This window comes from Elephas maximus, chromosome 22 (assembly GCF_024166365.1).
Source record: "Elephas maximus indicus isolate mEleMax1 chromosome 22, mEleMax1 primary haplotype, whole genome shotgun sequence".
Taxonomy (NCBI): Eukaryota; Metazoa; Chordata; class Mammalia; order Proboscidea; family Elephantidae; genus Elephas; species Elephas maximus.
The window spans coordinates 8630699-8655258 of NC_064840.1; the positions used below are offsets into that span (position 1 = coordinate 8630699).

Genomic DNA, 24560 nt, shown 5'->3' on the forward strand with positions numbered 1-24560 from the left:
ACGCTGGCTTTCACTGTGGGCAGCTGAGGCTCGAGCCATCTGGGGAACCCCGGCGACAGTGAGGAGAGTGGGGAGTTACTGCTTACTGGATACAGGGTTTCTGTTTGTGGTGATAAAAAAAGTTCTAGAAATAGTGGTGATGGCTGCACAACCTTGTGATGTCCTTAATAGCACTGAAAAGTACAGTTTCAAATGGTTAAAATGGTAACTTGCGTGTATATTTTCCCACCATAAGTGTTTTTCAAAAAAGAGTCCGTATCACATGATCGTGTTTTTCTAAAGTACAAAAACAAGCAGAGCTCTGAAGTTAGACATCAGGATAGTGATCACCTGGGGAGGGGGCAGCGACTGGGGGGTACCCTGTGTGGAATTTCTGGGGGGCTGGGGATGTTCTCAATCCTGATGTGGCTGCTGGTGACATGGGTGTGTTTAGTTTGTGCAAAATTGAGCTCACTGCAAACTTCGGCTTCATTTTCCTGGCATCTCCACCTTCTCTCCAGGACTGTGTACAGCTGAATCAGTACACGCTGAAGGATGAAATTGGAAAGGTAAGTAGCCCAGGAGCCAGAGTGGCTTCTGCACCCACCTGGGACGCCTCAGATGCCATAGGGGGAAGCCAGCAGACGTGAGGGAGGAGTCCTTGGGGACCAGCTTAGGAGAGGGTTTTGTCATCGTCTAGATTTTTATTTCACCTTAAAATCAACTGTGTTTAGGAAAAAAAAATTAAATATGTTTCTGTAAAAGCTCAAAAACCTTCCAGGAAATCTGTGAGGAAAGTTATCCTTAGAACAATCAACTATATGAGACCAAAAGTGCAACATTTGCTCAAAAGCAAAGATGAGCAGGCAGGAAGGGGCAGGAAAACCGGATGAATGGGAACAGGGAACTCAGGGTAGAAATGGGGAGAGTGCTTACATCTTGCGGGGATTGCAACCGATGTCACAGAATACTTTGTGTATAAATGATTGAATGGGAAATTAATTTTCTTTGTAAACTTGCAACTAAGGCGCGCGCACGCACACGCACACACACAAAAGCTTCCAGGGGTATCCCATATCGCCAGTGTGATAGTTGTGTCCTCACCACGTTAGTGTTGTCTGTTATTTCCCAGAGTACTCTCACATCTGTTTTTACTTGTGTTTCAGCAAGTGGGCAGTATCACTAAAGGGAAGAGACAAAACCTCAAATGCCTATAGAGGCTAAGTGAGTAATGTATAGGAATGCAGCAGCCTAGGTTTAAGACAGTAGGGAGTAGTGAGGTCTGTGGTAAACTGTTAACATATGGAAGCAAGGGCTCCATACCATCACTTCTTCTAATTTTTTCAGAAGAAGCTGGGAACCTAGATTCTTACATGAAATCTTTCTGATGTTGTGTTGGCAACTAATTCAAACTTTGTGAGTCCAACAGAATACCATTGCAGGCCAGATCTGGCCAATGGGCTACTAGTTTGCAACTGTATTAGGGTCCTCATTTTGCAGACCATAACTTCTGGATAGCATGTCATGGGCATCTCCCTTTATCCAGGGCTCCTATGGCGTGGTCAAGTTGGCCTACAATGAAAACGACAATACCTACTATGTGAGTATCCATAACCCCTCCCATCCCATGCTGTCCAAAGAAAACACCTCCTTTCCAGCACTCAGCTTCGGGGCAGGATGTCATGGCTACAGTCTCGTTCTATTCTCAGGTCATTGTGTGCCTTAGGAGGGAAGTGCTGTTCCCAGTTATAGGTGGGAAATGGGGAGGTGAAGCAAATGTCTCTTATGCCTAACTGGGCTGCATTTCTTCATCCCCCATGGCGCTGAGCACAGTGTGGTAGGGAGACAGTGCCTTTTTACCTAAGGCTTTGGAGTCAATCTCATGGGGTTCAAATCCTGGCTCTGCCATGTAACCTTGCACAAGTGATCTAAGCTCTGAGCCTCAGTTTCCTCAGTGGTAAAACAGTTACCCCAGACTCACTCATGTCTTGATTCAGGGGCAGCAAGTCCCAAGGCCCATAGTCTCTCAGCTGAGGGGGCTCCCCAGAACCCCAAGAGCACCTTCAGGGATGGAGGGGCCCTGAGAATCCAGCCTCCACACACCCCAGTGGCTGCTTGATCACCTCTGGTGACAGGGTACTCACTATATTGTCCTGAGGCTCCACTTAAGTGAGAGCTGGGAATGGGGGGAACCTCCCCCTCCGCTGTTCTCGCTGCCATAACCTGGGCGCTGGGTCTCTTCTCTCACAGGCAATGAAAGTGCTGTCCAAGAAGAAGCTGATCCGCCAGGCAGGCTTTCCACGTGAGCTTGGGGGGCCAAGGCCTTGGTTGTGGGGGCAGGGGCCTGAGGAAGAATGGGTCCCCTGAAGGTCACATGTTATATGATTCCATTTCTGTGAAATGTCCAGAATGGGCAAATGCATAGACAGAAAGCAGATTAGTAGTTGCCAGAGATTGAGTGGAAGGGGGATATGGAGTGACTGCTAATGGGGATAGGGTTTCCTTTTGGACCCTTGGTGAGGGTTGCCCCACCTTGTGATATACTAAAAACTCCCTGAATTATACATTTTAAATGATGACTTTGATGATATGTACATTATATCTAAAAAAAAAAAAAAAAAGCCAATAGATTCTGTGTGTCCTCCAGGCCGTCCCCCACCCCGAGGTACCCGGCCAGCCCCGGGGGGCTGCATCCAGCCCAGGGGCCCCATTGAGCAGGTGTACCAGGAAATCGCCATCCTCAAGAAGCTGGACCACCCCAACGTGGTGAAGCTGGTGGAGGTGAGCTGTGAGCTGGGAGGAGGCCCAGGGAGGAACACTGATGCCCCGCCCGCCGGCACAAGCCAAACCCTGCACCAGTGATTCCAGAAAGAGCAAGTCCACGTCCACTGGCCTGTTGCAGGGCTGAGTGGTATTAGCTGCCCCAGGCCCCTTCACACCTGGTATTGAATGCACTTCTCATCTCTCCCTGAGCCTATTTTATTATCCCCATTTTACAGATGAAGAAATTGAGGCTCAGAGGAGTACTGTGGCTTGCCCTTTACCCATTTCTGTCTGTCCTCAGAGCTTGTTCTCTTTCCACTATACATATGTGTATCCAAAAAGCAGACAGAAGAACCCCGTCACAAGGCTCACTCACAGTTTAAGAAATTACTGTTGTCATGTTGCAAAGGCAGGGAAGCTTTTGGCCTCAGTGTGCCCCTGCTTTCTCCTGCTCACCCAGATGCCGAGCGGAGGGCTGTAGTGAGCCTAAAGGGCTGGCGTTTTTCTCATTCCTTCATGTAATCTTTACTAAGTCCCTACTATATGTCAGGAGTCCCGGGTGGAGCTCAGCTGCTAACTGAAGGTTGGAGTCCACCCAGAGGTGCCCTGGAAGAAAGGTGTAGCAAGCTACTTCTGAAAGATCAGCCAGTGAGAACCGTAGGGAGCGCAGTTCTTTTCTGACACGCATGGGGGCACCCTGAGTTGGGGTCGACTCCGGGGCAACTGGTCCTGGTACCTCCCTTCTATAACCTTCTTTCTGGGTGTTCTGGATCCTTGAGGATTGGGGCCAGGAGGTGCTTGTTTTCCAGATGGCCATTTGGATCCCAGGGTCTGGGCACGTGCCCTCCTCCCTCCTTCTTAACATGGAAAAATGGGCCCGTGAAGGTCTCCTACAGGCACACGCGGTGCCGTGGCGTGGCGTCTTCCCTGCTCATCTCTGTCTCTCTCTCTCTCTCCTGCTCCTGGTCTCCACCTGTTCCACGTGTCTGCCAACAGGTCCTGGATGACCCCAATGAGGACCATCTGTATATGGGTAAGAGCCCTGTCCTCCCATCGACCGCACTCCGCCATCTGTGCCTGCCCAAGCCCAGGGTTCTCACAAGGCAGCCCCTCCCTCGGCCCTCCATTGAGCCCCCAGAGGCCACAGCCTCTGGTTTAAAGCAGGAGGTGGGAGTTCTTGCCAGAGCTTTCTTTATCAGGGTCTCCTATTGATTCATTTGCAAATATTTATTGAGCACTTAGTATGTGCTGAGCGCTCTTCTAGGCACTGAGGGTGCAGTGGTGGGCAAGCAAGACAAGGCCCCTGCTCTTAGGAAGCTGATATTCTCGTCAGGGTAGACAGATAGCATTAACTTCCTAGGGCTGCCATACAAAGGACCACAAAGTTTGGGGGACTTCAAACTACTAAAATGTATTTTCTCACAGTTCTGGAGGCCAGATGCCGAAGTTCAGGTGTCGACAGGGCTTCGCTCCCTCTGGAGTCTGTAGGGGAGGATCCTTTCTTGCCTCTTCTGGCTCTTGGCGGCTCCTGGTGTTCCTTGGCTTGTGGCAGCACCACCTCAGTCTCTGCCTCCATCTTCACGTGGCCATCTTCCGTGTGCCTCTGTGTGTCCTCTCCTCTTAGGAATCCTGTCATTGGATTTAGGGTCCACCCTACTCCAGGGTGACCTCATCTTAGCTTGATTGCATCTGCAAAGACCACGTTCACAGGTTCTGGGTAGATTTGATGGGGCGGGGCGGGGGGGACATTGTTCAACCCAGTACAGGAGCCGCTGGAGGTTTTTGAGCCCAGGAGCAGAATGATTGAAAACAATGGGTCTTAAAGAGGAGATTCTCAAACTCTTTGAACCCAAACAGCTTCACGGATAGAGTTCTTAATGTCTTGAGGTGACAGAGCTGAGAGGAGCCATGCTCACATTTGCTGTATCCAGTGGTTTTAAAAACCCATGCACAGTTATTTTTGACCTTCCATGCACAGCTTATGTGTGACAAAGACAAGCATGGTAGCATGGGAAGCCAGGTAGCTAGGTATCCTGAAGGGCCCTGCCACCACCAGGTGACCTCAGAAGGGAAAAACTTATATTTCTCAAGGTTAAAAATCCCCACCACCCTCAACCCCAAGAGTGGTTGGACTGTGGGTGACTGGAAATAGACCCCTTTGACCAGGCCGCTTTCCTCCTGCCGACTCATTTATGGTGCTAATGGGGTGGAAGAAAGGCACACAAGTTTGTGAAGCTGCTCTCACAAGATGAGGCTTAAACAGCCTAGGCAACAGATGCCGGAGCTGAGAGGACGGAGCTCTGTGAAGCCCTTCAGCTCCTCCAGCCCACAGCCTTTTCTTCTAACAATAGCCTGAAGCCATGGCAAGTCTGTCTTTACTTGGTTTTGCCCCAGGCTGGTTGAAGACCCCAAAGTCAGGGAGGGGATCAGGGAGTTAAGTTCTATTTCTGGTCAGAACCTATAACCCTTCTTTTTGCGTGGGAGCCAGCTCTCTCCCTTGGCCACCTCAGCCCTTGGAGAGCTTTGAAACAACTTTTTGGTTTCTATTATACACTCACCTCAGTGCAGGTAGATGATTCTAGAACACCAGACAACTCCAGAGTCACCCTCCAGGGGATTTGGAAATCTATGGTACTGTTTTTTCACCTCTTAAAGTTGAGCTTTATGTTCCCAGCTAGGTTTGTCCCTGCAGAACAAAGTTAAAATAACTGCACCATATGACTCAGCAATTCCGCTCCTAGATAGATACCCAAAGAGTTGAAAACAGATATTCGAACAAATACTTATACACAAGTGTTCATGGTAGTCCTTGTCACAATAACCAAAAGGTCGAAACAACCCAGATGTCCATCGACTGATGAATGGGTAAATAAAATGTACATCCATACAATAGAGTGTTATTCAGCTGTAAAAAGGAGTGTCCTGATGCATGGTACAACAGGGATGGACCTCGAAAACATGTTGCTGAGTGAAAGGAGCCATACACAAAGGCCACATGTTGTCCAATTCCACTTACATGGAATATCCAGAACAGGCAAACACAGAGACCCAGAGTAGATTAGGGGTTGCCAGTGGCTGGGGGCCGAGCGGCGGGAGCAACTGCTTGATGGGGCACAGAGTCTCCTGTGCTGCTGATGAAAGTGTTTGGGAACTAGGTGCGGTGGTGGCTGCGCCACATTGTGGATGCAGCAAACACTGCTGAAATGTACACTTTCAAACCGTTAATTTTATGTGACGGGAATTTCGCCTCAGTTTAAAAAAGGCAGTCTAAAATCCTGTGCTTTCCCTGAACACAGCTTGTCTAACACGGTGGGAGGTGGTGGGAGGTGGGGTGGGGGGTGGGTCCCCTGTAGGGCTGAGAAGAAGCTGGCGTGGCATGCAGCATTTGGGTGCCATGCGTGACTGTGGGTCCTGAAGGGTCCTGTTTGGGGGGCACAGGATGAGCTGACCTCCGAGGTGGTAGGGAAGCTCCACTCCCACCTCTAGCTCCAGGGCTTGGTTTGGGGCGAGAGTCACGGGAAAGGGTCAGAGGGCCGGCTCGTTAGGGAGGGCCAAGGAGTGGAACCATACCATCTGGCAACGCTCCACCGTGGCCTGGCACGGTCTCATGGTTTAGGAGAATGCAGAAGGTGTTGTTGAGACCTGTTCTGGCTGTTTCTTGGACGGAAGCTTTCCTAGGGATCCGGCATCCCCTATCATTACTTCTATGGGTGTTAATCAGTAGCCTTGTGAGCTGTGCCCCTTCAGCCTGTTCAGCGGCATCAGGTGACTCAGGACCTGGGCCCAGCTGAGGGACATTGTGTAGCATCCGTCATGGTGCCTGGAGCCTCTGCGGTGTGAGGGGATGAGAAGGTGCCTCGAGCCGTGTTCATCCATGGCCTTTCTCCCCTGCCGTGTTTTCTTTGACCAAAGGGTCCCTGAAGTAATCGCTTGAAGGCCTTAAGAGCAAAAAGGGAGTTTTCCTGAGGGAGGATTCTGCCTCCAGACCATAAACAGACATCTTGCCAGAACTCCCCTATTCTTCACTCTTTTTGTCCACCTGGGGACTAAAAGTGAAACCAAGTTGGGCCCCAGGGACATCAGGAGTCTCTGACATGGGCTGCTTTGGCTTCGTGGCCTTTTTCTCTCCCCGGCTTTCTGGGCTTCTTGGTGTTTCTGGGGGCGGGGGTGGGGGGGACCAGGAGGAAGATGGATTCCCCACTTCCTAGTGTAACAGCTTACCCCCTTCTCTTTCCTTACAGTGTTCGAACTGGTCAACCAGGGGTGAGTATCCAGCTCCAATGTGGGTGGTGCTGGGAGCTCCTTGAGCCACAGCACCGAACGGGCAGCGCCGGGCTCTGCTGGTGAGAGGGGGCTGGGGGGGTGTGCATCCGGCTTGACTTTCATGGATGTGTCCACCTTCCAGGCCTGTGATGGAGGTGCCCACCCTCAAGCCACTCTCTGAAGACCAGGCCCGGTTCTACTTCCAGGACCTGATCAAAGGCATTGAGTACTGTGAGCAGGGCCTGTGGGAAGGACCCATTCTGAGGTGGTGGGCGGAGAGTGGAAAGTTCCTTATTTCCCTCCTGGAACTCAAGGAGGTGGGTGGGGAAACAGAATTGTCTGAGATGTAAAATCATGAACAGCTGCACAGAACCATCTTGGGGCTGTGCCACATGGAAAAGATCCCCGCAGTGGCACTCATAGTAGTGACCATTATCCAGCACTTTCTATGTGCACCAGGCACTGTCAGGGACTCTGTGTACATCGAGCCTCGTTCCTCCTTACAACCCTGTGACAGATCACGTTAACCACCTGAACATTCATGTCCTGTGCGTTTCTTGTGGCTGCTGTAACAGATGGCCACAAACTAAGTGGCTGAAAGCAACAGAAATTTACCTTCTCAGTTCTGGAGGCTAGAAATTTGAAATCAAGGTGTCAAGAGGGCCATGTTCCCCTGAAGGCTCTAGGGGATCCTTCCCTGTCTCTTCCAGCTTCTGGTCATTCCTCGCAATCCTGGACACTCCTTCTCTTGTGCCTCCTTCGTCACATGGCCTTCTCCCTGTGTGTCTTCCCTGTGGTTTTGCGTCTCTTCTTATAAGGCCACCAGTCATATTGAATTCAGGGCCCTCATGGTAACTAATCACATCTGCAAAGACCCTATTTCCAAATAAGGTCACGTTCTGAGGTTCCAGGTAGACGTGAATTTTGGGGGATGCTGGTCAACCCATTACCTTTCCTCACCTGTAAAATGGGGATGAAGTGTCTCTGAACTCTTAGGGCTGAAGTCAGCCAGTGCACATCCGTATTTCTGACTGGAAGATGCCCTTTCTGTTTCTGGCTGTTAAACCTTTGAGTCTCACTTCTGCCTATCACATAGCATTGTTGAGAGGGTTAAAGGGGGTAAATGTGAAGCACTTAACATAGGACTGGGCTGCAGACTAGGTGTTCAACCAAGGGAGCAGCTGCTGTTGCCACTGATATTACCATGTCCGTCACTGTCATCATCACTGTCATAGAAATGGCATTTGGGCCTTCAGACCATGGGCATCTTAGGGTTCTCTAGAGAAACAGAACTAAATATAGATACACAATAACCACAACGGTGGACTCAAACATGCCAACATTCATGAAGATGGTGTAGGACTGGGTGACATTTTGTTTCGTTTTACATAAGATCCCCATGAGTCTGAGTAAAAATAACAACAACATAAATGGAGATACAGATTTATGTTAAGGAATTGGCTCATGCTCACTATTGTGGGGGGCTGGCAATTTCAAAGTCTGTAGGTCAGAAGACAGGCTAGAGATTCCTGCAGTCTTGTGCCCTAAAATCCATGGGTCAGGAGACAAGGAGAGTGAAGAGTGGAGGAGTTTTGCCACAATGTTTGGTCATAGTCTGGAGGCAGAAGACGCCCTAGGGAAAACTCCCTTTTTGCTCTTAAGATCTTCAACTGATTAGATGAAGCTCGCTGCATTATGGAGGGTGACCTGCTTTACTTAAGGCCAACTGATTTAATCACCTGTAACTAACAGCAGCCAGATTAGTGTTTGACCAAACAGCTGGGCACCATGGCCTAGCCAAGCTGCTACATAAAATTAACCATCATAGTGGGATTGCCTTCTACCACCGGCGGACGGCTGGGCAGGAACAGTTAGCCAAGTCCCCAATTCTGCCTTATTCACACTTCAGCCTGCTCCGCTCACTGTTAGTTTGGTGAACAGGTTGAATGTGGCCGTTGGTAAATGAAAATATGTTTGACCGTCACTAGCCTTGAGGCTCCTTGCAGGGAGTCAAGCTCAGCAGAAACTTTCCATGCACTGTCACCTGTGACTTTAGCTGACAGCGGTAGACTGTGACTAATTTCTGTTGGCAGTCAGTATTTCACTTCTCATCTTTGAGGAGGGGGAGCTTCTTAAAGACACTCTGTCCCTTATCTTTCATGTGGGTGCCCAGCCGTTTGGGGGGAGGGAAGGCTGGGAAGGGCCTAAGACCATGGGAGACATAGTACCAGAGTGTGTCAGGCTGTGTCTCTGGATTGGGTGGGCCACGTGGAGATCGTCGTGTGGCTTTTTTTCCTACCCCCTCCCACCCAGTACACTACCAGAAGATCATCCACCGGGACATCAAACCTTCCAACCTCCTGGTCGGAGAAGATGGACACATCAAGATCGCCGACTTTGGCGTCAGCAATGAGTTCAAGGGCAGTGACGCACTCCTCTCGAACACTGTGGGCACGCCTGCTTTCATGGCGCCTGAGTCGCTCTCAGAGACCCGGAAGATCTTCTCGGGGAAGGTACCTGGGCCGATGGAGCGAGAATGTGGGTTGGATCTCCTGACAGGCTGAGTTCTGCCTGGGTTAGGGTTCTGTTGGTTGTAAGCGGCAAACATCCAACTCAAACTGGCGTAAACAGTGAATCCCCTGGCTTATAGCTGAGGAGTGGGGTTTGGTTGGTTTGGGGCTTGGCTAGATACAGGGACTCAGACAGGAATTGGTCTTTCTCCTCCTAGCTATTTTCCTGCATTGGTTTCATCAGCAGACGGGTCAGTCACCAGCAACTCTAGGCTACTTTCTGTCAGTTTACCAACCTCAGGGGAGAGATCATTCCTCTTTCTGAATAGTTACAGCAAAAATCCTGGGGTTGGCTCTGATTGGCCCACCCTGGGTCATATGCCCATCCTCATCTGTAAAATGGGGATGAAGTGTCTCTGGACTCTCAGGGCTGAACTCAGCCAGTGCACATCCATAGTTCTGACTGGAAGATGCCCTTTCTGTTTCACTGTACATAAGTGATATGGGGCTTTCATTGGCTGGCCTGGGTCATGTGTCCACCCCAGAAGTCAGGGGGGAGGCTCAGCCCTTTGCCACCTTCATGGATGAGAGTCAAGAAGAGTCGAGAGAAAACTTGACGATTGGATGCTGGCCAGCAGAAGCAGTAGATGCCCTTCACTGTCCCTTTTCCCCCTCACACTAAGCCCTTTTTCTTGCAGGCCTTGGATGTTTGGGCCATGGGTGTGACGCTGTACTGCTTTGTCTTTGGCCAGGTAACAGGATGGGGTGCCTTGTCCCCTGAGTGCTGTTGGGTGGCCCCCTGGATTACAGCTAGATACCAGTAATCACCCTTGTGGGGAGACAGTACTTATTCATTTGAAAGTTACATCATCTTATTTCCACAGCTAGAACTGAAAGTCAAAATGGATGCTTCTCCAAATATTTATATTTGTATGTGATGATTATGTCTGTGAAAAAAAAAATTCTGTGTAAACAGAAGGTTTGGCAGAGACTCTAGAGTTTGTAAATAACTGATGAATTTAAGGCAAGGACAGCAAAGGTGGCATCTCTCACCACTCCTGAGCCTGAGACAGACATCACTAATCAATAGGTGCACTCTCCTGCTGAGCCTGATCCTCTTTAACGTTCTTCTCAATACAGTGTTCCTGGAAGCTATTGTCAGAGGGATAGAATTGTAATGGAAGTCAAGATCTACTTGGCATTACTCATTTAGGGAGTACTGTTTTGTCTTTTTGTTGTTGTTGTTTTGATATTATTAATACTTAAAACCCGTAGCTGTCATTGATTCCGACTTATAGCCACCCTACAAGACAGAGTAGAACTGCCTCATAGGGTTTCCAAGGAGCGGCTGGTGGATTCGAACTGCTGACCTTTTGGTTAGCAGTTGAGCTCTTAACCACTGTGCCACCAGGGCTCCTATTAATACTTAGGGACATCTGTTTTTAATTCTACAGCTCGGTTGATTTCACAAGCAATGAAAGTGTGGATTTCCTCTTTCATGAGCTTGCGCCCCTATCGAGGAAAGCTTAAGAAACTGATCGCATGAGGAAGGAAAGGCATTTATAAGAGCAAGAGTCACTGTGCCTTTTTTCTTGCAACATTTGATTAGAAAATAGGCAACATGCAACAAAGTTGAGAGAATATGAGAATAAACACCAGGTACCCACCAGCTGGATTCTTCCACTAACATTTTACTGCACCTGCTTTATCCCTTGTCTATCCATCTATCCCGCCCTCTAGCCATCCATCCGTCCATCTTATTTGTTGTTCCACGGTAAATCGTTGACATACTACTAGCTATTGTTCCATATTTGTTTGTGTGTGTGTGTGTGTGTGTGTGTGTGTGTGTGTGTTTTTGACATAAAATTTATCATGGGATGAAATGGCCAGATCTTACCTGTACTATTCAGTGAGTTCTGTCCAGTAGACACCTGTGCAACCCAAACTCCTGTCTCAGCTTACTGTGCTTTAAATGAAACGGGTTTGCTTGGGCAGGGATGGACGAGGTAGCTCTCTGCCACCTTTCCTGACCGTCTGAGCACCGCGGACAGGTCCGTTCTTCCAGCACACGTACCTGAGCTCCTCCTGGTGCAGGCCCTGTCCTGGGTGTGAGCTTCCACTTGTCACTTGGGAGGTGGAGAAAGGAAGGGACTTCAATCCCAGCTTCCTCCCTTCCCATGACCCCTCACCTTCCTGAGCTCTTGTTCTCTGTTCCGTAAAAGGAGAATATTATTGATTACTTCTGCAAGGATTGACAGAAATAACTCAAATATTCCTTAACTCAGCAGATATTTATTGAACCCCTAGTTTGTGCTAGGAGTTTTTCTAGGCACTGGGGATTTAGCCGTGAGCAAGACAGACACAGACAGAAATCCCTGCCCTCTTGGGATTGGAGTGATTAAACAATAAACAAATTAATATGTAGCGTATATAAGATATGTGACAATAACTATGCAATATAGGTTAAATGTAAATAAATAATACATAAAATGCACAATAAAGATTAAAGATATGAAAATAGGTAGTATACTCTCAAGGATACCTGCTATGATGAGAAGTGACATGGCAGAGTTGGGGGGGGTCTGTTTAGGCAGTATGCCCAGGGAAGACCTCTCTGAGAAGGTGTACTTTAGGCAGAGATGTGAACAAAGGGAGAAAGCAGTTGGAAGAACATTCTAGGCAGAAGGAACAGCCAGTGAAATGGGAGCCACGAAAACCTGTAGCGCAGGGCCTGCCACAGGCTCAGCCCTGCAGTTCGTTGCAGCTGCTACTTCAGCTTTCTTGTTCTAGGTACTATTATTGCTCACCTGGCGGGTGGGCGAGAAGAGGCTTTGCTTTTGTAAAGATGGGTAACCTGAAGCACAGCTCCTGACTAGGCCTTCTGGAAGGACATTCCTGTGTCTTCTGGAACTTGGGTATGGGAACTGCCCCCTCCCTAAAGGATGGCTGTGGCTGCCCTTGACTGTTCTGTCCCCGGCCTCTCTCTGCAGTGCCCATTCATGGACGAGCGGATAATGTGTTTGCACAGTAAGATCAAGAGCCAGGCCCTGGAGTTTCCAGACCAGTGAGTACTGCCACCCATCCCACGTCCGCCTCCCTCTCCATGTCCTCCATCTCTGCCTCTCACCCTTGCGTGTCTCCCCCAGGCCCGACATAGCCGAGGACTTGAAGGGCCTGATCACCCGCATGCTGGACAAGAACCCAGAGTCAAGGATCGTGGTGCCGGAGATCAAGGTACCTGAGGGGCGCCGTGACCCTGATGCGTGCACCTGGCTTGGCCTGCATCCTGCGCTTGGAGTTGTTTGGCACAACCCAACTCAGCTCAGGCCTACCCCTCCCTTCACAGCGCCGATTGGCACATCTGCCCCCTGGCCTGGGCCTCTGGGCTGCTGGGGGCTGGTGGACTGGCAGGAGGAGGAACTGGGGATTGCAGTAACCATGATTGTGACATGGAGCCTGTAGCTGGTCAGCTGGGCAGCCTGCACTCGCTCTGATCGATTGGCTTGAGGCCTCTGTGCTGCAGTTCTCCGGCCTTCTCTTAATGCTGCCCTTAGAGACATGGCCAGTCCCTTTGAGAAAGTACAGTGAGGGTGGGAGGAAGTGCTAGACAGTTTGACCCCCTTGGCTGCTGAATTCCACCTGTTGCAGGAAACATGGTTAGGAGAGACCCTTGCCACCTTCCCACCCCCCACCCCTCACCCCACGCTCACATCTGGCCCTTTAGAGGTTTGCTTCGGAGACTCCTTGATACCTAGCTAACTAGCATCAAAGGTGTCTTAGAGGGGGCAGCCCTAAAAGTCCGGGAGTCAGGGCAGGGACCCCCAGGGAAGGAGGGGTGCAGAGTCTCCCTGGGTCCTCTCCTGATCGCTTGCCTCCCGCTCATCTCATATGCCCCTGAGCCTCTGTTCCTTCTCTGTGCAACGAGGAGAGCACTCCCTGCCAGAGCTGAGCCTCTGTTTCCCCCTCTGTGCAACAGGGAGAGCGTTCCCTGCCAGAGCTGAGCCTCTGTTTCCCCCTCTGTGCAGTGGGAAGAACACTGCCTGCCAGCGCTGAGCCTCCAAGTGTTGGGCTGTTGGGGAGGGAGGTTTGTACCTCCAGCCACCGTGCAGGCCGACACCTAATTCTGGTCACTTCTGTTGAGACTGCAGCCAGACAGGGATGCTGGTCCAGCACACATTTCAGCCTCGAAGCCTTCTCCCATTCTGTTTCTCCTCCTTTCCCTGTCTCCTCCCATCCCTCTCCTCCACCTGCTTTCTGCATGCCTGCCTGCCCGCCTGTTCTCTGCATGCCCGGCCACAGGCCTGCGCATGCCCTCCGCCCCGCGCCTTGGGCCCCTGTGTGCTCTCGTCCTCCTCAAGCCTACCGCCGCCTCACCGTCCTGTCGTTCGTTGAAGCTGCACCCTTGGGTCACGAGGCACGGGGCAGAGCCGCTGCCGTCAGAGGACGAGAACTGCACGCTGGTCGAGGTGACTGAAGAGGAGGTTGAGAACTCGGTCAAACACATTCCCAGCCTGGCGACTGTGGTAAGGTGGCACGGACCACTGCCCGAGAGCAGGGATAGAGCCTGCAGCAGCCCAGCAGGGCCCAGCAGTGGTGTCTGAGAGCAGACGTTGGGCCTGAGGTCTGCCCTCACCCATAGCTATTGACCTCCTCTAGGCCTTGTCATAGTAGGCCAGGTGACCCTGCCTCTTAGCGCTCCAGGTTCTGTCTCCAGCCAGGTCCCAGTGCACCTGGAGGGGATGGTCCCTGTCCAAGGATCCCCGGCCCCTTCTGGAAACCCAGCTCTTCCTGCTTTCAGAGCATGTTGGGGGAGAGGGGTGGCAGATGTCGAGGACAGGGGCCTGGACAGGAACCAGAGCCAAGGCCTCCAAGATGGAAATCTCTCCCACTTGCCTGGACCTACTGTCTCCAGAGTGAAAAGCGTAATAGCACCTCTCCTGGGTGGGCTATCACCAGGGATGGGGACAGGGGCCCACTTCACAAGCGTCAGGAAGTTCTTTCTGATTCCTGAGAGCAGGGTACTGCTTAGGAGCCACTGGGCCCCCTCTTTATAGCCCGGAATTTGGGTTAGACCCAGGAAGGAGGAACATGGAGTCCTCCAGGCCTAATCTTGGAGACTCTGGGAGTCTTCTGCTTGTCAAGCTTTGCCCTGGAGGGAGATCCGGAGTCCCAGAAGTCAGGGGTCCATGTGGCAGTCCTGGGGGCAGACCCCAGGTGGCCACTCCCTCCCCCCCATAGCATCCCGAAAGCCATGGGATGTGACTGACCGTGTTTGGCTATCCCTGGCCCAGCAGGCAGGGAGGGCCCTGGGACTCTGAGGATGCCACCTAGACTGCCTACAGAGCCCCAGAGTGTCCAGCCTCGAGGACATGCCCCTTTTAGGAGCCCAGGTGCTGACTCCTTCTTTTCCAGCTTCGCACCTCTCCCTCCTGCTTCCCCACATTCTCTCCTTCTTCCAAACCAGAGTCTCTGGGTGGGGCATCATCATATCTTCCTCCTCCCTGCCTGGGGCCTCTGCACGACCTTCCCATGAAAGCTCACCCACCCACTCGCTCCTCCTCATTGGCCCCGCCACCCACTGCACCCACTCCCAGCGCCCGTAGTGGGGTTGGCAGCCATGTCGGACTCCCACTGCCCATCATGGTTGCTTCTGTTCCCAGCTCCATCCTAAATTGTGGGGGGAGGGGAGAAAGAGATCCTGAGCCAGTCCTCTCCCACCTCCCTCTCGGCCCAGCTCCCAGCTGTGGGTTGTTGGGAGAACTTGGCTGACCCTAGAGATTGGCAACGGTCATTCAGTATTCAAGAAACGCTTTTTTTTTTTGTATATTTTATTTTGTTGTTGTTGAGACTATACACAGCAAAACATACACCAATTCAATCGTTTCTACGTGTCCAGTTCAGTGACATTATGTTCTTTGAGTTGTGCAACCATCCTCACCCTCCTTTTCTGAGTTGTTCCTCCCCCATTAATGTAAACTCACTTCCTCCCAAGATTCCCATCTAATTTTTCCGGTTGCTGTTCTCACTTTTTTACTAGTTAAGCTAAACTCTTGTTTGGTTTTAAGAAGACTTCAGAGGATATTTTTGGTTGAAAGTTTAAGGACTATCTCAGGGCAGTAGTTTCAGGAGCTTTTCTAGCCTCCATGGCTCCAGAAAATCTGGGTTCCATCAGAATTTGAAATTCTATTCTACATTTTCTCCCTTTTGATCAGGATTTTTCTATGGAATCTTTGATCAAAACGTTCAGTAATGGTAGCCGGGTACCATCCAGTTCTTCTGGTCTCGTGGCAAAGAAGGCAGTTGTTCATGGAAGCAATTAGCCACACATTCCATATCCTCCTCCTATCCCTGATTGTTCTTTTCTCCATTGCTGCAGATGAATAGAGACCAATTGTCTTGCCTTGGATGGCCGCTTAAAAGCTTTAAGACCCCAGGTACTATGCAACAAACTAGGAGGTAGAACAGAAGCACTAAACACGTTATTAGGCTAATTAACTGGGATGTTCCCTGAAACTATGACCCTAAACCTCCAAACCAAGGAACCCATGAGGTTTTTGGTTGTACATAGCAGCCTCAGCAGCTGTTTTTTTTTTTGGTCATTGTTGTAAATATATCTATCATATAACAGGAGATACTTCTTGAGCACTGATTGGCTTCTAAGGTCTGTGCTGGGAGCTGGGGGTGCAGCGGGGGGCAGAACCAACATGACCCTGTCATCATGGAGAGGCAGACGCCGCTCATGCACCCACAAACACATGTTCCACATAACGAGAGTGCTAGGAAGAAATAGGATGGATTCCCTCACCCAAAATTTGGTTTGGATGTTGAGACTGATGGCACCACACACACACCAAGAAGGTGTGAAATGCTTCACATAATGAGGCTTTCTGGGGAAAGCAGAACAGCTCCCAAGTACGTTCTAAAGTGGAGGGTAGGTTGAGGTGGCACACAGGGGCCTAGGAGGTGATGGAGGGATATTACCTTGTCCCAGAAGGATCTCCTACCCACCCAGGCAGCAGCATTGTTCCCAGCCAAGGTGGGGGCCAGTAAGTACTTAAGAGTGGATGGGGGGACACCAAAGAGCTCCCACCCTCTGCAGTGCAGGAGGCCAGCCCAGCCTCCCACCAGGATAGAGGGGCTTCCCAGGACCTCTGAGCTCTCAGCACACCCATCAGCCAGTACAGTGGCCACCCCCAGGGTCTTGGGCTATTTCTTCAGCAACTTACACTTGGACAGATATTTGTTGACCTCGACTAAAATGCAGCCCCCTCAAGAAATCAGAGTCCTCATACACTCCTCGTGGGACTGTAACATGGTACAGCTGTTGTGGAAAACATTCTGGCATTTCTTCAAAAAGTGAAACACAGACTTAGTTTGGGAGCCAGCAATTCCACTCCTAGGCATGTACCCAAGAGGACTGAAAACCCATGCCCACACAGAAACTCGTACATGCACGTTCATAATGTGATTATTAGCAAGAGCCCAAAGGTGGAAAACAGCCCGTGTCCATCAACACTTGAATGGATAAACACGATGTGATCCATTACAATGGAACAGCATCCGCCATAAAAAGGAACGAAGCACAGATACAAGCTACAGTGTGGATGAACCTTGAAAACATTGTGCTAAGTAAAAGGCCATGTATTGTTTGATTCCATTTATATGAAATTCTGGAGTAGGCAAATCCAAGAGACAGAAAGCAGATTAGCTGTTGCCGGGGGCTGGGGGGCAGGGAGGGGAATAGTGATTGATTCCTAACAGGTACGGGGTTTCTTCTGGGGGTGATGAGAATCTTCTGGAATTAGAGGTGGTGGTTACCCAACCTTGTGAATATACTAAATGCCACTGAATCGTACCCTTTAAAAGGGTGAATTTTATAGGATGTGAATTCTGTCTAAAAAAAAATGCAATCCCCACCCGGAGAATTATGCCTGGGAAGCAGTAGTTTATCTCCTGCTGGGGTGTGGTCATGAACGACCTTGGAGCAAGTCAGATTTGGTGATGCCCTTGGCTGCTGTGGCTTGGTGGGAAGGATGCTGTCCCAACAGCTTCCCTCAAAGACCTGCCATCAGCCACCAGCCCTGCAAGTTGGTAGGACTGGGGGAGAGTGGAACCTGGTGGGTAGAGGGGGAACAGCACTCTCCCCCAGTAGCTGAGTGGTCACCAGTGTCCCCCTTTCCTCATCCTCTCCAGATCCTGGTGAAAACCATGATTCGCAAACGCTCCTTTGGGAACCCGTTTGAGGGCAGCCGGCGGGAGGAGCGCTCCTTGTCGGCACCTGGGAACCTGCTCATGTGAGTATCCAGGCTCTTCTCCCCGCTGGGTGGGGGCTGGAGGCTGACACAGGCAGCCTGTCTGCCCCTACACCCCACCCCTGGAGTGGCTACACTGTCTGGAAAGACCCAGACAGGACCCACCAGGGATACCAGGAATGCCAGAGCAGCTGCTGGCTTTGGCCCCCCATCTTGGTTCAGCCCCTCCTTTTGCAGACAGCTACTCCACACCGCAGTATCCCCTTTCCCAGGAGGGCTTGGCTTTAACTGGGGGGCTTTTGACAGGAAACATTTTGTGGCCCAGAAGCATGGGTGCTTAATGGTGGGATTTCAGGCCTTGCTCCTGGGACCTTCACATTGTGACAGTGAGGTGTCTGTCCACCTGTTGTAGAGCCTGTCCAGGCAGCAGCTCTGTCAAGCTGAGGTCTAGGGTCAGAGCACTTCCAGGGTGGGGGACAGGGATCCCACGGAGCCCAGTGTCCCTTCTCACTGCCCTTTTCCCTCCCTCTGGCGGTTGCAGCAAAAAACCTACCAGGGAGTGTGAGCCCCTGTCTGAGCCCAAGGTAACGCCTGCTGCCTGTGCTGTCTCCTCCGCCGGGGCCTGGGGAGGGCAGCTGCACAGCACGGGGCCTGTCCACCCAGGGGCACGCTCCCCCAGCCGGGTGCTGCACCCAGGCCCACCAGGGCCTTGGCTCCAGGATGAGAGCCAGGGGCACCAAGGGGCATCGGCCTGGTGGTGGCTGTGCATGTGGGGCCAGGGCTGCGGTGCATGGCGCTCCACCGGAATGCCTGGGGCCTCACCCGCATCACCACCCAGCTGGCACAGGCTGCCCTGGCTGCCTGGAGGCTGGGCTCCCGCATACTTTGTGGTTCTGCTGGCGAGCATGAGCAAGCCCTGATGAGGGAATGAACTAATAAACAAGCAATGACTGAAGCCTGTCTCCCCTGGTAAATCATGACCATGACCCCTCTAAGTGGGGACTGTTCCCCCAATCTCAATGGATCCAGTAAGTCTGGTTTCCATGTGAATTTGAAGTTCTATTCTACCCTTTTTCTCCTTTTGGTCAGGATCCATCTCTGGGTCTTTGATCAAAATGTTCAGTAATGGTAGCTGGGCACCATCGGTTTCTTCTGGTCATGGCAGAGGAGGTAGTAGTTCATGCGTCCCCTGGAAGCCTTACTAGTGGCTGTTCAGGGACATAGGCACACTTTTCCTGCACGTCCTTGGTCTCCTCTGCTTGAATGCAGTCATATCACCAGGGTGGCCCTTCTCTTCCATCCTGGGTGGTCTTCAGGTGGACCCTAGGGTCAGGGCCTGGGGGGCAGTCAGTTCTTTCCACTAGCATTTCCTGAAGTCTTTCTCAGTGCTGGGCCAAGATGAGGTGGTCCTGCTCCCTGTCTCCAAGGAGCTCGCCGTCCACAACAGAAGACCAGTGTCATGATTGCTACCCTGTAGGAATTCATAGCCCGAAGGGGAGGAAAAGCTACATACCAAGACCCAGAGAACAGGCCTGAAAGCAGCAGCACACTGCTGGGAGCTGGGCCATAGTCAGAGGTGTCACACAGATAGGTTCACATCTCCTTGTATCTAGTTCTTTGCCATTGTTGGCAGATGATAGTGGCTTTCCACTTACAGAGGTGATACAGAATCTCCTTTAGAAAATTTATTTAAGCAAGAGAAAAGGGGGAGAGAATTTAAAAGAAGTCAAGTCAGCTGTGTTACTGGTGATGCGAACGATAGGCGGTGCCTATGTCCAGAAGGGGTTGGGATGCCGTCCGTCCGTCTGTCCATCATTCCATTTGTCCTTCCTCGGGTCCTAACAGCGGTTTTCTGTTTGGTGAGCAGGAAGGACGGCAGCGCAGACAGCCTGCGGGGCTCCGGGCCCCCCCAGGCAGAAGAGGAGGAGGTGCTCCTCTGAAGGCGGGACCCTGTGCCGACAGTTGGGGGGCCCTGGGTGCTGGCTCTTCCACATGCACGCAGCCCCTGCAGCCCAAGGAGGAAGCGATGGAGCCGGAGTAGCTGCCGGGACCGCCCGCTTGCATGCCGCCTCCGGTGCTGTCCTGTCCGCCCTCCCCTAGCAGCATGCCCTGCAGACTGGCAGCGTCGCAGTGTCTGGTTGTTTCTTCCTTTGTTGTGTGAAAGGGGACAAAAAGAAAAGGGACTCAACTCCCTGACATCGACCTTGGCTGCTGGCTGGCCTAACGGGCAGGTGTGAGGAGTTGGAAACCCAAGCTCACAAGCACTTTGGGGTAATTGCTCTTTAAAACGTTTCTATGCCAAAAACCCTTCGTTGTGACTTCAGAACTACGTCCAGTACACCAAGTGAACATGTAGGGGGTTTGGACATTGCAAAAAACTGGCAGAAGACTTGGGCTGTCTGAGGCTGCAGAGTGAGTTGCAGTAATTTTGAAGAGGGGTTATGATTCCTCATGCAAACTCCAAACCGTGGAACCTTCTGGAAATAAGGACTCCAGGCAACAGAGCAGGGCTTGCCCTCAGTGGCTGCCGGGAGCTTTCCTGCAACTTATTTGTAAGAAGGACTTTTTACATTTTTTATGGGTAGAGTTGTAGTCAAGAAAACAGAAAGGGCTTGAAGTTCAGTTTACTTGCTTTGGAAGGGGACTTTTTTCCCCCAACTCTCGAGGGGCGTTTGGCAGTTATGGTGGGAAAAGTTTTGCTTAAAGGACTGACCGTGTTTCTTCTGAAAGCGGGATTCTGAAATAGTTGACTGAACTGTGGTAAATCTCTTGTTAAATGACCAAAACTTCAGGGTGAAATCTGACACTTCCATGTATATTACATGGCTTAAGATTAGACAACAACATGTTCAATTCTTCAGCCTGAACTTAGAGTAGTTCAGAAATTTAGAGCTTCCAGGATATATTTCATTGCTTCAAGCGCGTGAGCAAGGTTTAGAGCCAGTGAAATCCCTGCCTGTGTATCAGCAGCTTAGCGTGTTTATAACCCGTGTAGTCAGGAGACCACAGAGATTTGTTTTCATCTTAAACACTAGCTGATTGTTGTAGTCAGTGAAATAGGTACCCAGTTTCCAGAGAGCCAGTTAGGACATGCTTCCACTCAACTAAGACACGGACAATCGTCATTCCATTCAAAGTTTTGTTAGGATGCACGGAATAACTTTGGGGGGCGCTGGTTTAGAGAAGATTGTGGAAATGCAGGACGGTCCTCAGGGCGTGAGGGAACTAGAACTTGGCCCAAGGGTTCCTCTTTTGTAGCCAAAAGTCCAGAAAGGACAGGTTTTCCTTGTTTGACGTTTAACCAATATTGAGAAGTTTGCTTGAAGTTCAAGTGTGAGGTTTCCCAGAGCCACACGTGGGTAGGTGTGAAGTTCCTGGGGGGAGAGAAGGGGCTGGAAGGACCACCCAGGACTGTCTGAGCTCAGTGTCCCTGTGCTTTGTGGAATTGGGGCTGGGCACTCTGAAGACACACTTTCCATAGTTTCCCTCTGATCAGTGCAGGTCCAAGGCTTTTTTGCGGACAGCAGTGGGCCTTGTTCCTCCCCTGCTTCCGTCCACACAGCCCCGGGCTTTCTTGGCTTCCATAGGTATTTCTCAACCTTAGCCCTCCTTTCTTGCTATTTGACAAGCAGCACAGAATTAGAGAATGCTGGGTTAGAAGCACAAAGGACACCAGGTCCACCAGAGGGCTGTCTCCACATCTTGCCTGCCTGCCTGCCTGCATTTTTTGTCACCTGGTACTTCCTCTTGCCCTCCTAAATTCTAAGTTTATGGGGAAACCGCCCCTTCTGTTAGCATTCAGGCTAGTTGCAATAAGCACCTTGCAGTGGTTAAGGTTGACTGGTCCTTAGCATTCGAGCAGGCCTCCTCTGTGGGGTTCCTCCTGTGTTCACACGGTGGCATCCGACAAGGCCACTCCTCCCCACCCTGCAACTTCCCGGCTCAGATTTCACACATGAAACGCCAGCGACTGGCTCCCAGCTGTCCAGATGAGTGGGCTAAGGGAGGTCTACCTGATGGCTTTTTTTTTACAAAGAAATGCCAAAGAAAGCTTTGGGAAGAAACCACCACCCCCCACCCTCCTAATCCCAATGGGGAAAAAAAAAACCTCATAGTGACCCTATAGGACAGAGGAGCACCTGGTGGATTCAAACTGCCGACCTTCTGGTTAGCAGCCGTAGCTCTTAACCACTACGTCACCAGGGTTTCCAGCCCCCACCGAAAGTACAGTAAAACCTGTGAAAGCCGGGGCCCGTGTAAGGCGGAAACCTGTCAGAGAAGGAAAACTCAAGTATTTTCTGCTAAAACTAGAGTGACAGAAAAGTAAAACTGCACCCAAAGGCGGACAAACAAGGCAGTTCCCGCGAGCTCCGGCTCTCACAGGCTTCACTATCAGCAGAGGCGGCCGCATCACAGAGCACTAGAGCACCCCTTGAGTGGACCACAGACATACTGATTTTTAAAAGCCAGTTCTGTCAGAAGGGGGAAAAGCTGTCGTGAGCAGCTTCCTCAAGTGGGCAGAAGGACACCCTCAGTTTCTCCTCTTGCTGGCTCGTCCGTGGGATCAGTCTGGTGTGAGCAACCTGTGGCCAACACAGAGGCCTGGAAGAGAGCACAAGCCCTCTCCCCCTTTCCTCTGCGTCTTCCCGCCTATCCCTCAGCCTGACGAGCACATCCGGTGGAGCCCTTTGAGCCCACTGTGGGCACTAGGGGTAGAGAGGCGCCTCCCCGCTGGCCTGGCCTTGCGGGGGAACCAAGGCTCCCATCCTCCAAGCCTTTCTGGAACCAGGAGAATCCACATACAGGGCCTCACCTGTAGCCCTCACCCAACGCTCACAGGTGAGCTTGCTTTGCTGAGCAGAAGGGCCGTGGCCCCTACTTGTTTCCGAGGTGCTAGGGAAGGTCTCCAGGTCTTGGTCCCACTTTCTCCTCAGCCGGGCCGGCCGGGTCTTGTGGGACCGGGACTTTCTACCCTGTGACCCAGTGCATGCTGACCCTCGTGGTTTATTCCTGGTCCTTTCTACTATGCATTTCCTTTTATCAGGTGTACAGAGTTAAATACTGTGTATTTATCACTTAAAGTACATGGACTTAAGAGAAAATAAGCCTTTGGTGTTTTTTTCACAGACGTTTAAGCTTCCCTGTAAACTTGAAATAAATGGACAGCAAAATGGTGCAAAGCCTGGGCCTCTTGGGAATCTTTTGTGGGCTGTGATTTATTTACATCTAGGCTGTCTATGGAGCCCTGGTGGTAAAGTGCTTAAGAACTTGGCTGCTAACCAAAAAAGGTCAGCAGTTCGAATCCACCAGCTGCTCCTTGGAAACCCCATGGGGCAGTTCTACTCTGTCCTGTAGGGTCTCTATGAGTTGGAATTGACTCCAAGGCAACAGGTTTGGGTTTGGTTTTCTCGGTAGGCTGTCTATCCTTATGTCTGTTTTCCTTCCTTAGGCCAACAGTGAGATGGAATAGGCCAGGCCAGGGCTAATGTAGTCAGTATAACCCTAGTTTAGAGCACGTCAGAGGACCTGGCTACTCACAGTGGGGTCCCCAGGCCAGCATCACTGGGAAGAAAGTTAGGAATGCAGATTCCCAGGCCCCATCCCGGACCAGTCGATTCAGAACCTGCCTTTTAACAAGCTCTTCAGGTGAGTTATCTACACATTGACATTTGTGTAGGGGACAGGTAATTGCTAGATGCTGGTGGAGGCCAGACAGGTGAGCAGCCACGGAGGCAGTTTTAAATGCACATTACTAAGTCTTGTCCTTGGGCCCGGAATGGTGGAAGACAACTGTACCCTGTAAGCTAGGTATTAACCCATTTTATGGATCAGCTTCTCGTCACCGAGGCCTGGAAAAGTTAGGTCAGTTGTCTAGGGTCACACGATTTGACAAGAAGCAAGACTAGGCTCTGAATTTGTCAGAAAGCCCTCTCGAACACTAGTCTCCCCCGGGGCCTTGCTGTGGCTGGTTTTCATAGTCTGCAGACTGAGGCGCTCTCTGCAGGCCAGATTCTGAGGGCTCCTGCATGTGTGTGTGAATCCAGCACACGGCATTTCCTGGATTTGGGGAATGTCCTTGATTTTCTGTTATCAAGGGACAGCAGACGAGGCCTGAGAGAATCTTGCTGTTCCAGGCTGCAGAATGAGAACACTGAAATGCTGGCCTTTAAGAATCTATCGCAGGGCATTTGTATTCAAAGACCCCACAGAGAATCTGAGGAAAGCTCAAAGAAATGCATAAGGTGCATCGTTTTGCAGAATTATAGAGGCTTCAGAGGCTCCCTGAAGTTCATCCATGGGCGCAACGTTACTTGAGAATGCCGTGAGTGGGGAATACGACAGGAAGCAAGAGGACTCCAGGGAGTAACAAGCAATGCCACCCCCGCCCCTCACCCCAACTTAGTTGCCGTCAGGTTGACTCAAATTCACGGGGACCCCATGTGTGTCAGACTACAGCTGTTCTCCACAGGGTTTCCAGTGGCTCATTTTTCAGAAATAGATCACCAGGCCTTTCTTCCAAGGCACCTCTGGGTGGACTTGAACTGCCAACCTTTCGGTTAGCAGCTGAGCACTTAACTGTTTGCGTCACCCAGGGGCTCTCTGGCTTAGAAAAGGGGAGGCTGAAAGAGGTCTTCCCTGCTCCTGAACACAGCCAGTAACTGTTACTCCTTCACTGGAAGGTCATCAGTAAACCATTCCTAAGGGTTCCGGCTGCATTTCAACCATGTGTTCAAACAGGCATTTAAAAGAACCGGAACTTCATCAAAGGGGTCTGATAAACTTTTTTTTTTTT

At 51.0% G+C, this 24560-nt stretch overlaps 1 protein-coding gene across 11 annotated transcripts in view; it reads left to right on the forward strand.

Moving 5' to 3' along the window:
* CAMKK2 (calcium/calmodulin dependent protein kinase kinase 2) overlaps positions 1–22965 on the forward strand; it is a 42751-nt gene extending 19786 nt beyond the window's left edge. For 6 of the 11 annotated variants that reach the window (XM_049865270.1, XM_049865273.1, XM_049865274.1 and 3 more), the window contains 15 exons: positions 501–548; positions 1526–1579; positions 2230–2281; positions 2627–2760; positions 3739–3775; positions 6984–7005; positions 7148–7236; positions 9319–9518; positions 10214–10267; positions 12506–12579; positions 12662–12749; positions 13910–14038; positions 17709–17809; positions 18309–18351; positions 19635–22965. In XM_049865270.1, the coding sequence (XP_049721227.1) occupies positions 501–548; positions 1526–1579; positions 2230–2281; positions 2627–2760; positions 3739–3775; positions 6984–7005; positions 7148–7236; positions 9319–9518; positions 10214–10267; positions 12506–12579; positions 12662–12749; positions 13910–14038; positions 17709–17809; positions 18309–18351; positions 19635–19808 (1299 nt within the window). In that variant the 3' untranslated portion in view covers positions 19809–22965. Of the gene's footprint in view, positions 1–500; positions 549–1525; positions 1580–2229; positions 2282–2626; positions 2761–3738; positions 3776–6983; positions 7006–7147; positions 7237–9318; positions 9519–10213; positions 10268–12505; positions 12580–12661; positions 12750–13909; positions 14039–15891; positions 15950–17708; positions 17810–18308; positions 18352–19634 lie in introns of those variants that run through there. The other 5 variants (XR_007514843.1, XR_007514844.1, XM_049865277.1 and 2 more) reach the window with 5 other exon arrangements.
* Positions 22966–24560: the final 1595 nt, after the last annotated feature.